The sequence below is a fragment of the Lynx rufus genome, unplaced genomic scaffold, assembly GCF_022079265.1.
Source record: "Lynx rufus isolate CCGP_SWC_20201006 ecotype Redwood Valley unplaced genomic scaffold, mLynRuf1.p SCAF_18, whole genome shotgun sequence".
NCBI lineage: Eukaryota > Metazoa > Chordata > Mammalia > Carnivora > Felidae > Lynx > Lynx rufus.
Window position 1 is genome coordinate 3,881,036 of NW_025814832.1, and position 13,961 is coordinate 3,894,996.

General features: G+C 39.4%; 1 protein-coding gene across 1 annotated transcript in view; it reads right to left on the bottom strand.

Annotated features, from left to right (window-relative positions):
* The window catches only part of EFCAB5 (EF-hand calcium binding domain 5), a 208,014-nt gene that overhangs the window by 49,708 nt on the left and 144,345 nt on the right, over positions 1–13,961 (bottom strand). The window contains exons 14-17 of the mRNA XM_047080691.1: positions 13,667–13,741; positions 13,475–13,567; positions 11,756–11,970; positions 4,768–4,924 (exon numbers count right to left, since the gene is read on the bottom strand). Of these exons, the coding sequence (XP_046936647.1) occupies positions 4,768–4,924; positions 11,756–11,970; positions 13,475–13,567; positions 13,667–13,741 (540 nt within the window). The remainder of the gene's footprint in view (positions 1–4,767; positions 4,925–11,755; positions 11,971–13,474; positions 13,568–13,666; positions 13,742–13,961) is intronic.

Sequence of the window (13,961 nt, forward strand, 5' to 3'; positions counted from 1 at the left end):
CATGTACCTTTTTGAAATAGTGTTTTTGTATTCTTTGGGTAAATACCCAGTAGTTTGACTACTGGATTATAGGGTAGTCCTATTTTTAATTTTTTTTTTTTTTAATTTTGTTTTCTTTAAAAAATTTTTTTTTCAACGTTTATTTATTTTTGGGACAGAGAGAGACAGAGCATGAACGGGGGAGGGGCAGAGAGAGAGGGAGACACAGAATCGGAAACAGGCTCCAGGCTCTGAGCCATCAGCCCAGAGCCCGACGCGGGGCTCGAACTCACGGACCGCGAGATCGTGACCTGGCTGAAGTCGGACGCTTAACCGACTGCGCCACCCAGGCGCCCCCTATTTTTAATTTTTTGAAGAACCTCCACAGACATCATGTTATTATCATGGGACTTCTGCTAGGATTCAATGAGAAGAACATAGCATCACTTACGTGACATTCCTGGTAAAGATGAATAATCTGAATTTAATCATAAGGAAACATTAGACCAACCTAAAAGGAGGACATACTATAAACAAACAGCCTATAATCTTCAAATTGTCAAAAACACGACAATCAAGGAAAGACTGAAGAGTTTCTTAAAGATCCCTTGTTGCAGAGTAAAGAAACAGCAGTTGTTTTACATTAACTACTTGTCCGGTTTTCAGTTTCTTTAAAAAACACTATGTGGGAGGGGCGCCTGGGTGGCGCAGTCGGTTAAGCGTCCGACTTCAGCCAGGTCACGATCTCGCGGTCCATGAGTTCGAGCCCCACGTCGGGCTCTGGGCTGATGGCTCAGAGCCTGGAGCCTGTTTCCGATTCTGTGTCTCCCTCTCTCTCTGCCCCTCCCCCGTTCACGCTCTGTCTCTCTCTGTCCCAAAAATAAATAAATGTTGAAAAAAAAAAAACACTATGTGGGATGCCTGGGTGGATCAGTCGGTTAAGCGTCCGACTCTCGATTTCAGCTCAGGTTATGATCTCACAGTTGGTGGGTTTGAGCCCCTCATTGGGCTCTGCGCTGACAGTGTGGAGCCTGCTTGGGATTCTCTTTCTCTCCCTCTGCCCCTCCCCTGCTTGCTCTTTCTCTCAAAAATAAATAAATATTTTTAAAAAACCACTATGTGAGTTTTTCAATGAGATTTTCTAAATAAACATGGTTCATAAGTGTTCAAGATTTCTGGAATTTGGTTACAAAATACATCACAAAAATTTCATAACATTTTGTTTTATTTTATTATTTTTTTTAAAATATGAAATTTATTGTCAAATTGGTTTCCATACAACACCCAGTGCTCATCCCAACAGGTGCCCTCCTCCATACCCATCACCCACCCTCCCCACCCTCCCACTCCCCATCAACCCTCAGTTTGTTCTCAGTTTTTAAGAGTCTCTTATGTTTTGGCTCCCTCCCTCTCTAACCTTTTTTTTTTCCTTTCCCTCCCCCATGGTCTTCTGTTAAGTTTCTCAGGATCCACTGATGAATGGACAAAATTTCATAACTTTAAGAGAGGTAAATGTCCTACTTATATAGAAATTTTTATATTAAAGTAAATTTTATCATTTAATAGGAAATTAGAGGGTATATATATCCAGAAATGTTAATAGCTATTCCATGGGAAGTAATGGGGAAAGAGTGATCTATTCCATTAAGTTCTACAGTGTAGACAGGTCCCATGTTTTACAGATTTTATATGTAATATTTCTCCTCTAAAGATTGAGCTGTATTAGACAAGAATAAACAGGGAAATTACCAGCTAAAAGTTTCGAGTTGCCCCCTCTATATAGACAACTTCCATTTTGAGAATACCAGCAGAAACATTTATAGACACTTCTAATTCTGTGGCTTTAACCTATTTCTCCAATTTTTATCCAATTTTTAATCTTGGACACAGAAATAGATAAGAAGGGTAGAGCAAAACAAAACAAAATGAAACAAAGAGCTATTTGAAGATTTGCTGATCAGTTATTAGCTAATGTTTGAATTTAGAATTTTCTCCCTTTTTAAAAGAAGCTAAATCTGCCTTTCTTCTTCCATATGGCCATCAGCTCAGCAATCATCTCCTCAGGCCAGGTGGCTACCAACATGTGTTCAGAGAGAGTCATTTTGTATAAGCCTACCCTTGCAGAGAATAATTTGTTCTTCCTGCTTGCAGAAATTTATTTCTGGCAGCAGTTTCTGCCTCCTCATTACTTTCCTCATTCTCATTTGCTGGGCTTAACCCATTACATTTTATACTTTCTACCTATCCCTATTGTTGTACTTCACTCATATATATTGGAACTTCCTTATAATGTCATCCTCAGGTTTCTTAAATTCTAGAAATTATCACGTCTAACTCCTTCATTTTACAAATGAGGACCCCTGAATCTATTGAGGTTCAGTAACTTGTCTTTGGTCCTGTGACCATTAAGTGAAAGATCCAGTATTGGAACCCAGCTCTCCTGACCATTGTGTGGTGTTTTTCCTCTATAGAACATGATTTTATATTATAAAATTTTCCCACTTTATAAGTGGAAACCATCTCATTGTGCCCTTTGAAATTCCATTCTTTGGATGCAGTCTAAGACAAGTAGTGTAGTTTAATGTCAAGTTTGCAGAAGATGTAGTGAATGAAGAACACACGACAATTGATAAACTTAGGTACATTTGAAGATAAACGAATACAATAATTTTTTAAAAGGTTGAAGACTTAAATAACCCTGATCATTCTTTCTTTCACTTACTATACACTTTAAGAATTGGAAATCTAATATGCAAGAGTCACCAGATAAATCCTTAAACCCAGTAAAATGCAAAATCATTTATACTAGAATCTAATCAAATGGATGAGGAAACTTATTATACTAGAATAAGAATTTTAGTAACTTTTTATTGGGAAGTTTGATCAGAAGAGAAAAATGTAGTATAGGACAAGAAAAGTCATTAAGGAGAATTTAGTGGTTAAGTTAGTAAATTCAGGAGAAACTTGCAAGCCAGACCGACTTGAGAGGTGAATCGGACCTTGTAGAGGCAGAAAGATAAAACAAGAAGAGAAAATAGGCAGAATTGAGGAATGCTTTGGATTTTTTTAACCCCAAGAGTGAGGGTAGCTAGGCACATGGAAGGAATCTAACTAGATAAGAGTTAAGGTCTTGGACAAAGCACTCTACAACATAATACACTCCTGATAGCTCTGACATTTTCTACACTTCCCACCAACAAGGTACGAGGGTTGCAACTTCTCTACATCCTTGTCAACACTTGCTATTTTTCTATTTTTAAAGTATAGCCACACAACATAAGTAACAAAAGCGAAAGTAAATAAGTGAAGTACATTGAACGAAGAGGATTCTACACAGCAAAAGAAGCAATCAACAAAATGAAAAGGAAACCTACAGAATAGAAGATTTTTGCAAATCCTATACTGATAAGGGGTGAAAATCCAAAATATATAAGGAACTCATGCACCTAAACAGAAAAAAAAATTTAAAAATGGGCAAAGAAACTGAATTTTCCAGAGACATGCAGATAACCAAAAAGTGCATGAAAAGATGCTCAACATCACTAACAATTAGAGAAATGCAAATCAAAGTCACAATGAGATGTCATATCACACCTGTCAGAGTTGTTGTTATCAAAAAGACAAGAGATAACAAGTGTTGGCAAAGATGTGGAGAAAAGGGACCCAGTGTGCACTGTTGGTGGGAATGTAAATTGGTACAACTACTATAAAAGACAGTATGGACGTTTCTCAAAACATTAAAAATAGAGGTGTCTGGGTGGCTCAAGTCAGTTGAGCATCTGACTCTTGATTTTGGCTCAGGTTGCGATTCCATGGCTGTGGGATCGAATCTGCGTTGAGTTCCATGCTGAGTGCTGAGCATGGAGCCTGCTTAAGATTCTCTCTCTCTCCCTCTGCCCCTCTCCCTCACTTGTGCCCTCTCTCTTTCTCTCTCAAAACAAACAAATAAAAAACATTAACAAAATAGAGTTATCATATTGTCCAGCAATTCCACTTCTGAGTATCTAATGGAAAGAGATGAAATCACTATCTCGAAGAGATACCTGAATCACCATGTTCATTGCAAAATTATTCACAATAGCCAAGGTATGAAAAAAAACTAACCATCAGTGAATGAATGGATAAAGAAAATGTGATTCTCACACACACACACACACACACACACACACACACAGGAGTATTAGTCATCCATGAAAAAGATAGAGTGCTGCCATGGATGGATCTTGAAAACATTATGCTGAGTGAAATCAGACAAAGAAAGACAAATACTGTATGATATCACTTATATGTGGAATCTAAAAAAGCCAAACTGAGAATGTAAAATGGTGGCTCTTAGGGGATGGGGTTGGGGGAAATGGGGGATTGTTGGTCAAAGGGTATAAACTTGTTATAAGATGAATAAGTTCTGTGGATCTAATGTACAGCATGGTGATTATAGTTAACAATATTATATACTTAAATTTGCTAAGAGAAGAGATCTTACATGGTCTCACCACAAAAAAGAAATGGTAATTATGTGAAGTGATAGAGGTGTTAACTAATGCTGCTGTGGTAATCATTTCAGAGTATATAAAGATATCAGATCAACACATGTACACTTGAAACTTACACAATGTTATATGTTAATTTTATCTCAATAAAACTGAAAAAATTATAGCCATTCTAATAGCCGTGAAGTGGTGTCTTGCGGCTTCAAAATGAGAGTTTTAACTATGTATGACATAGTACTGGAAAACTTGAAACCAAGTTGTTACCACAGTTTTAATGAGAAAATTCTTATCTTTTTACCTTTCTTCATAGATTCTTTTTCCATTCCCTCCTTGTAGGTGTACAAGAGTTCATCAACTTCATTCAGATCCAGGAAGCCTGAGCCATCACTGTCCCACTTCTGAAACAGGGCTTCTAGGAGAAGTTCCCGTCGGACTCTGGAAGCATTATGTCTAATCTAGGATAGAAACCGGATAACAAAGCACAGAAGACACACTATTTATTGTGCTAGCTGCCATCCTAGGTTTATTCCCCCCAAAGTGAAGCACTATTTCTAAAAACAGCTTTATTGAAAAAACTTGGACTAAGCATGATATTAATGGTAAAATGAAGCATTTAATGTTAATACTCTAAATACTATTTCTCTGTTTCACCTCTAGACCAAAAACAAAAACAAAAACAGGCATACTCTGGATTGGACTAAAACACATTAACTTAGAAAGGGAGCCACACTCCTTAAGAATCTTTGATTCATTCCTTTCCACTCCCTTGCTGTTTGCTCAGGAATGTGATAAACATATGGTATGCTTGACCTGGCTTCTTGCGGGGTGGGGAGGGGGATATGCTATGTAGTTAAGGAGGATGAGTGGCAGTGTTCAAAAAATGAAAAACAACCATGTTCAAAAATTACTTTTTATATTTAACATTGACCTAACTGGACATTGGTTTTATTTACCTTTTAGATTTTTTACTAGATTAATTATAATATCAGTCGGATGGTAACTATTATCGGGGTGCCTGGGTGGCTCAGTCTGTTAAGCATCCAACTTCTGCTCATGTCATGATCTCTCATGGTTCATGAGTTTGAGCCTCTCGACCGTGCAGAGCCTGCTTGGGATTCTCTCTCTGTCCCTCTCTCTCTCTGCTCCTCCCCAACTTGTGTGCTCTCTCTCAACATAAATAAATAAACTTAAAAAAAATAGTAACTATTATCTAGATTTAATCACTAAAAGAAAGTGAATATATAGAATTTGTTCTATATCTAGTAACTATTATCTAGATTTAATCACTAAAAGAAAGTGAATATATAGAATTTGTTTAAAAGGGGGAACTGCAATTGAGGAGGCAAAAGGGATATCAACTCTAGAATTAGGTTGAGAAGACTCATGAGGCTGATGGATATGCCTGGAGAATGTAATTTACATATTTCACAAAAGAGCACATAAATTGTTTATATCAGCTAACATGTATGCATTTATCTATCACTCAAGTAAGTAGTAAGTTTTTAGGAAATATGTAATACCTGGATTCACATGAATAAAAATATATATTCAAATCATAATTGTACTTCTAGGTATGTGCACTTGTAAATGCATTCACAAAGCAGATAAACAGTGCACACACACACACACACACATTTTTGCACATACACATATGTGGTCCTCAGAATCTGCTCTGCAAGCTTCAGAGGAGGAAAAACAAAGCTGTACAATAAACCATCTCTTGACACCAGCAATCATGTTACTATTAGGGGAATGAATTCTCTGGAGTGTGATCTTGGACCATTTGACAATAAAATAAAATATTTAATGGCTATGCTCATTAAATAAGATGGTAAGTTTGATTGTAAATTTTTAAAAAGCCACATTAGGAGTAACTGAGGTTAGAGATTTACTAATAATAGTAACCTCACCTGTTTTATTTTATTTTTTAAGCTCATGTATATATTTTATTAAAGAATTAAAATTTTTTAATGGATACAGGTTAAAAATTTTAAGTTTATATATATATATGTATATATATATATTACTAAAGAATTAAAAATTTTTAAACAGATGCATCAGGTGTATTGATGCTTTAAAGTTGTATAAAAGCAATGGGAAGGGGGCCAACAGAAGAACTGCTTATTGGGGTAGAGGCAGCATCAAAGAACTCCTGAGCCCTGTGGAGACTGATGTAACGTCACTTTGCTGAGGATCCTGACTACAGACTGAACTGTAAAATGTAGACCAGCTCTCCAGGCTGAGGAGCAGGGGAGGCAGGGCCAGGTGGCCCTTACCTCTTCGGTATAGATGTCTAAGGCAGAGGCCAGGGCCTGGGCTGTGTGCTCTATCTAGTAAGAAAGTCTCCATGAGGATCCTAGAGCCCAAGGTTGTAAAAGGAAGTGAAGACCTTGCATTCATATGATCCTCTCTGCCATCTCCAATGCCAAAGGGACCCAAGGTAGCTGAACATATTTAAGACTTTGTCACCCAAGTTTAAACAGATGAATGTTAGTTATAAATGGTTCCTCTACTGTACTTTGCCATTTGGAAGGTCAATCCCTAGAACTGGAGATTCTTTCAGGTCACCAAGAAGGTGCTGGTATCAGCTAGCATACATTGTTTACTGGGAGGGCATCCACTCTTGAGGTCTCTGTCAGCCCTTGGGACATGACCTCGGTCCCCTGGCACCTCAGGGGTCTGATTCTTTCATCTGACTTGATAAACCAGCTGCTGTCTTAGAAGTTCCTTCTGCCCTGCTGACACTGTCCTCAGATGTCCCCAAGGACTAGCCAGGTACTCCAGCCCCTGTTCCAAAGCATTCCTTCTCAAAGCACTTCATAGCATGACAAACCTCCTGCTGGCTCTTACACCTCTACAATTGGCTCTCAGGGGCTTTGTCTGACAGTCCTTTCCCTGCTTCCTAAATATTCGTATTCCTGAGGCTCAGTTCGCTGCCCTCCTTTCATGCATGCTTCCTCAGAGACTTATAAATCAAGGTATTTAAAATGGGGACATTTTATTAACAACAGTTCCTTATGAGTCTACCAGGGATGCAACAAAGGCAATCTTTCCCAGGAGCTTGGGGAAGCTGCTAGAGCATCAGGTGTTCCTGCTAGAGACAGTTTTCAAGGTCGTGCCTCATGTATACACCTCCTCCACCTGCTCCCACGCAGTTCTGAGGCATTAACTCAGGGACTGTCTCATGGGCCTGAGGGCTAACCCAATTTTGTCAGGCAAAAGGAGGGCTGGGAGCACCTGGGTGGCTCAGTCAGTTGGGTGTCCAACTTCAGCTTGGGCCATGATCTCATGGTGCATGAGTTCGAGCTCCGCATCGAGTTCACTGATGTCAGTGCAGAGCCCACTTTGGATTTTCTGTCCACCCCCCTCCCCCCAGCTCTGCCCCTTCCCTGCTTGTGCTCTCTCTCTCAAAAATAAATAAATCTTAAAAAAAAAATAGGGCTGAACAGAAAGGCCTGCAGCACCTGGCCTTGTTTTTTGTCCTCTGCTAGGTTTGGTGGTCCCTTACCAAGCAGTCACTGCTTGCAGCTGGGGTGATCATTGGTGCCAGTTGGCTCTTCTCACCTCTACTCCCAAGTAGGAAGGTAACTTCCTCTTTCCAGGCACCTTCCCGGGGACTGGGACTGGGAAAACTCCATCATTCAGTCTGGTTATGAAGCTCAGTTTTAAAAAGTTCTGAACCATAACAGGCAGGAATGAACCAGAGCACATAAAGCACTTTACACAACTTCTGTATGCTACTGGAGGGGTGGTCAGAGGAGTGGCAGCAGGGACCTCTGCCTCTCCTTACAAGGGCATCCCTGATCACCCTTACCACTCTCATGTCCTTCACCCAGCCCTGCCCTGCAAAGCATTCCAGACTTTTGGAGATCACTGCCAATGCTTGAAACGCCCAGACAGAACTGAAGACAAGAGCCTGGGTATCTGAGGTCATCTAGTCACCTCTCATTGGTGGGGACCCTCACTGTCTTTGCTTCCAACAGCTCTGAATACACCAGAACTCATTCATTTAACAAGGGCTATGGGTCTGCACAGGCTTCATCGGTGACTCATGCATATCTGCCCCCACTGTCCCATGAGATGATGACATGGCATTTCTGTCTGTCTCAGCACCGTATGCTCTAGGAGTGTGCTGTCTGTTAGGGAAGATGGGGCAGATAAAAATAAGTTAAAAGGCGCTCATTATCCAAAAAGAACTGAGACCTGAAAAGGCTTCTCTGAGTCAACCTACTTAAAATGGAGACCAGAGTGGCATATAATAAATGGTAGAAAAGGTTTGATTGGAACTTCTTGCAAAATACAACTACTACTAAACCTAGTATCGCTTAACAAAATGTAATTGCAACTATGGGATAATTCGTAGAACAAAATTATTTTAAGTATATTTCCTACGTAAAATTATATGATTGCCCAATAGGACACCATTTCCATAGGGCAATCAGTCATTTTTGCAAAAGTTAGTCAAGGGCTTCCTCAGTTTTCCTGAAGGCTCTCTCTCTCTCTCTTTTTGTTATTTACATTTAAGTTAGTTAACATGAAGTGTAGTCTGGCTTCAGGAATAGAAAGAACCCAGTGATTCATCTCTTGCATATGACACCCAGTGCTCATCCCGGAAAGTGCCCTCCTTAACGCTTGTCACCCATTTAACCCACACCCCCGGCCCCCCACTCCAGCAACCCTCAGTTTGTTCTTTGTATTTAACAGTCTCTTATGGTTTCCCTCCCTGTTTTTATCTTATTTTTCCTTCCCTTCCCCTATGTTCATCTGTTGAGTTTCTCAAATTCCACATGAGTGAAATCATGGTATCTTTCTCTGACTTACTTTGCTTAGCATAATACCATCCAGTTCCATCCACACTGTTGCAAATGGCAAGATTTCTTTATTTTTCATTGTTGAGTAGTATTCCACTGTGTATATATACCACATCTGAAGGCCTCTCTTTATCCATTATCTCATTGATACTCAAATCACCCCCATGAAGTACCTACTTGGTTCCATGAAGCTCTTCATTTGTTAATGGACCTGACTCTCAGATCCTCATTTGCCAATGACTGCAATCATTTTGAGCAGTTTTGCAATAACACTTTCATGGCTTTATGAAATTCTAGGTTTTAAAACTTAAATTTCACTTTGACACCATTTTGTTGCATTGTCAATATCAGAAGTTTACAACATCCCACAGTCGTAAGTATGAAATGGGCTATGATGGATGGATGGTGTTAGGTAGGGAGATGTTAAAAAAGAGACACTAGGCTTGTTCTAAGCCCCATCTCAGTAAATCATGGCTTAATAATTAACCTAAGTGCACCTTCGGCTCCCCAGGCATAACCTTTAACCAGTCATCATGGAAATACCCAGTCAGCACTAGTGAGATAATCTACTTGATAGACCCCTTCTCTTCCTGTTAGAAAGGCGACCTTCCTGGAATAATGCATTCTTTAGTAATAATTTGCCTTCCTAGCCCCATTTCTGCCTTTTAAAAAACCTTGCAGCCCTTCAGAGCTCCTTTCTATTGCTGGATGAGATGTTGCTGAACTCATGAGTTGTTGAATCAAACCAATTTGATCTTTAAAGTTACTCAGTTGAATTTTTGTTGTTTAATAATGTCTATGTGGAAAGTAATTTTTTAAATGGTCAGTTGTTTGGAAAATACTTTTCATGTCTGATGACTTTAGCTTTCCTCTACAACTTTATTATTTTTTAAAATAATTTAAAAAAATTTTTTTCAACGTTTATTTATTTTTGGGACAAAGAGAGACAGAGCATGAACGGGGGAGGGGCAGAGAGAGAGGGAGACACAGAATCGGAAACAGGCTCCAGGCTCCGAGCCATCAGCCCAGAGCCTGACGCGGGGCTCGAACTCACGGACCGCGAGATCGTGACCTGGCTGAAGTCGGACGCTTAACCGACTGCGCCACCCAGGGGCCCCTAAAATAATAATTTTTTAAAGTTTATTTTATTTATTTTGAGAGAGAGAGAGAAGAGAGCACACAGCAGGGGAAGAGAGTGAAGGAGAGAGAGAGAATCCCAAGCAGGGTCTGCACTGTCAGTGCAGAGCCTGATGTGGGGCTCAAACTCATGAACTATGAGATCACGACCTGACCCGAAATCAAGAGTCAGACCCTGAACTGACTGAGCCACCCTGGTGCCCCTCCTCTACAACTTTAGAGGAACTTGGATACTGAGATACTTAGAATGGCTCAAAGGAGCTCAAAGGCTCTCTCTGACCAGAGAGCCTGCCTTTGAGGGGCAGCAGTGACTTCAACTGATGGTAGTACTGGGTCAGCATGAGCCAAGTCAGGAGGGCAGGTTTGGGAAACTGAGCTGGAGTGCATGGGTTAAAAGAGGCCAAGAAAGTCTATTTCAGGTTAAACACTGTTCTCAATTCTATAACTATTTAGGGTTTCTGACAAGAGAATTGAAGAAGATGATAATCGTTAAGGTTTATTATGGGTCAGGCACTGTTTAAGTACTTGAATTAACACATTTAATTCTCCTATCAACCTGGTGAGGTCAGGACGATTATATCTTCATTTGAAAATAAGGCAACTGAGCCAGCATTGCTGTTAAGGCTCTGGCACAAGGTCACACAGCAAAAAGGCAGCAGAACCATGATTTGAGTCTAGGTGCTCTGCCTCCAGAAGCCATACTCCCAACCACTGCCCTATCCAGTCTCTCCTTAGTCAAGGCCAGCTGGGAGTGAGTGCTAGGAGGATTAAGTGGGAAAAACAGTAAGAGGCCATGTGCAGGATAAAAGGCCTAAATCAGAGTAGAGAAGGCTGAGGAGCAATTCCAAAGGGACCCTTAATGTATTAGTGCTGTTACATTGGATTTACACAGGACTTTTTATTTCCAAAATCCAGAACCATATTACAGTATGCATGAAGCAGTCCCTGTTGCAAGAAAGAATTCGCTCACTCAGTGAAATTTTCTGAATTTCTTAGGAGGAGCTCCCCCACTCAACTGCAAGACTTCCACCTCTAACACAGAGACAAATCTGCATTTAAGATCATTGGCAGTAGACACTGACTCCATCAGAGGTCAAGACAACTTCAGCCTGAAGAAGCTAGAGCCTGGGGTCTGTCTATGTGTGTGTAGCCCTAGGCTTCTCTGACCCAGGGATTGTGGGACCTGTGTTTGAGCCCCCTTAATTGCTTATTTAGGGTGTGACCTTGACCATTCTACTCTGCTTTAATTTCTCATCTGCAGGGATGTTTGTCTAGTCAACTCACAAGGCTGTTGTCGTTCCGACCTCACCTGTTTTATTGGCAAATAATATTACTCACCTGTTCTAAGCCACTTATTTTCTCCTCTTTTGTTTCAACATAGCCCCTCTTAAAAAAGGATGTGAGGGTCTCACTGACACTCAGGGGGGCATCTTCACCAACAAATGTCTCCAGAAGTTGCACAAACTGGAGCAGATTGAAAGAAACTCCATTGAAAGCACTCCCACCTTTTACTTCCTTGTAAGACTGAATATTTCTGATAATTGCATGTAGGTCTATTAAGCAAGAAACATACAACAAACAGTAAAGTGAACAATTTCTTAAAGCTTAGAGAAAATATACGAGTACTTATTGTAATAAACATCTGCTACTTTTTTCCTGTTAGGAATCCATGCTCCCTTCATGAGGAAAACATCTCTTCCCCAGTCAGTTTAGATTAATCAGGTGGCACTCAGCCTCCCCCACCCTCGTGACAAGAATGACTACGTGACATAGGTCTGGCCAATGATTTCTATATGACAGCAATGTAATCCACTACATATGCCAATGAGAATGAGCCCCAGAACTTTTTTTGGGAACTATTGGGGAAGAATCATTCTTTTTGTATTCTGATTCCTGAACTAGTAGGATATAGGCTTAGCAATACTCTTATAAATATATCTGCCACAACATGAAGAAAACTACCTAAAACTGAAAGTTACACAGAGAGGAACGGGGCTGAGAAGCAAAGATGGTGTCTCGCTGCTATTATTGAGCCCTTGGATTCATTTGTGTCTGAAGCCAGCTGTAGTCTGGACTTCACAGTTAAACAAATCTATAAATACAATTGCAACCTCTCCCCCAAAGAGTCTTGACTAATATATTTATCTTCAAGCTCAATGTTATGAAGCATATTTCATAAAATATCAGCCCAGTGACTTGTGTTTGATTTATTCATCAATTCAATCATTCATGCCCTCATGCCTTCCATATGAGATTGACATGACTTGAAAATAATCACCAATGCAATTTTTTAGGTCGTAAAGCAAAACTGAAATAAAGAAGTAAAACCAGAAGAAGAATATGAACTAGTATAGGCCACAAGACCTTGACCAACGCCATGCATTTTTACCAAAATATTTTGAGGATAGGAAGTTTGTTATTTGACCCAGGCTTAAATGAGAAAAAAATTTGCTGATAGGAAGAAAACAATCTTAATATAATTAGTAATCAAATATACTGCTTGTTGATGAAAGATAAAATGATAAAATAGTATTGTAGTAATATGAGTACTGGTTGGAATAATCATTGTTTAATACATGGTTTATTTGAGAGCTAAAAGTTACTCTTTGTGCTCTCTGTTGTTGAGGAGATCTTTCTTTATAAGTCTTCAAAACCATGACATATTCTCACCTGTCTGACATGTTGAGTTATGGGACTACCAGGGAGAGGAATAGCTGGGATGATTTCCACTGAGTTCTAATATCCAATATCTGATTCCTTTTGTACACCTGTATCATAGCTTCAAAGAAGTTGTAGGGCCATGTAATGGTCAAAACAAATTATATACTAATGCATATGACTTAAGGCAGAAAAGCATTCATCAATAGCACATGCCTACATGTACACTACCACCAAAAACATCCACCTTGTATATATTTAGATCCATCAATTCAGTGACAAAATAATGCAAGGATCATCCTGCCATTGTTCTTGGCTAAGTTCATGGGGTACCACAGTAAATTAAATTCATCAACTGGACTGCCATCTATCCTTCCTAATTTGGTTGCTGACATGTACCTGTGAACCTGGAGCTACCGTAGAGTAAGTTTGCTTGTTCTTCTTCTTCGCATTTGATATAATCCATATTCCAGTTACATGTCAAAAGTTCACCTAAAAAATATACATTCCATAACATGGACAATTTAATTTCACTTTCATAATGTTTTTGTTCTAGAGTATAAATGAAAGGAGGATTAAATAAGGAGTCACCTGACCATGACTTTCCTTCTATTTTTTGGGACTTTTCACAAGATGGATCTTTCTGAACTTCCTTTTTTGTAGTTTCTAAAAGGTATAAGAGAAAGTACCATAATGAACTGGAATTTAAATAAAAACTTGAAAAAAAATAAAAGGCCTTTGAATTGGACATTATATATTTTATGATAAATTCCTAAGTTAATAAATGAGAAAAATGCTTTGCATACAGAACACTAAAAACTTTCTATCAGATAATTTCCCACATATTTTATATCACACTCAACCATAATGATATCACTTAATAACT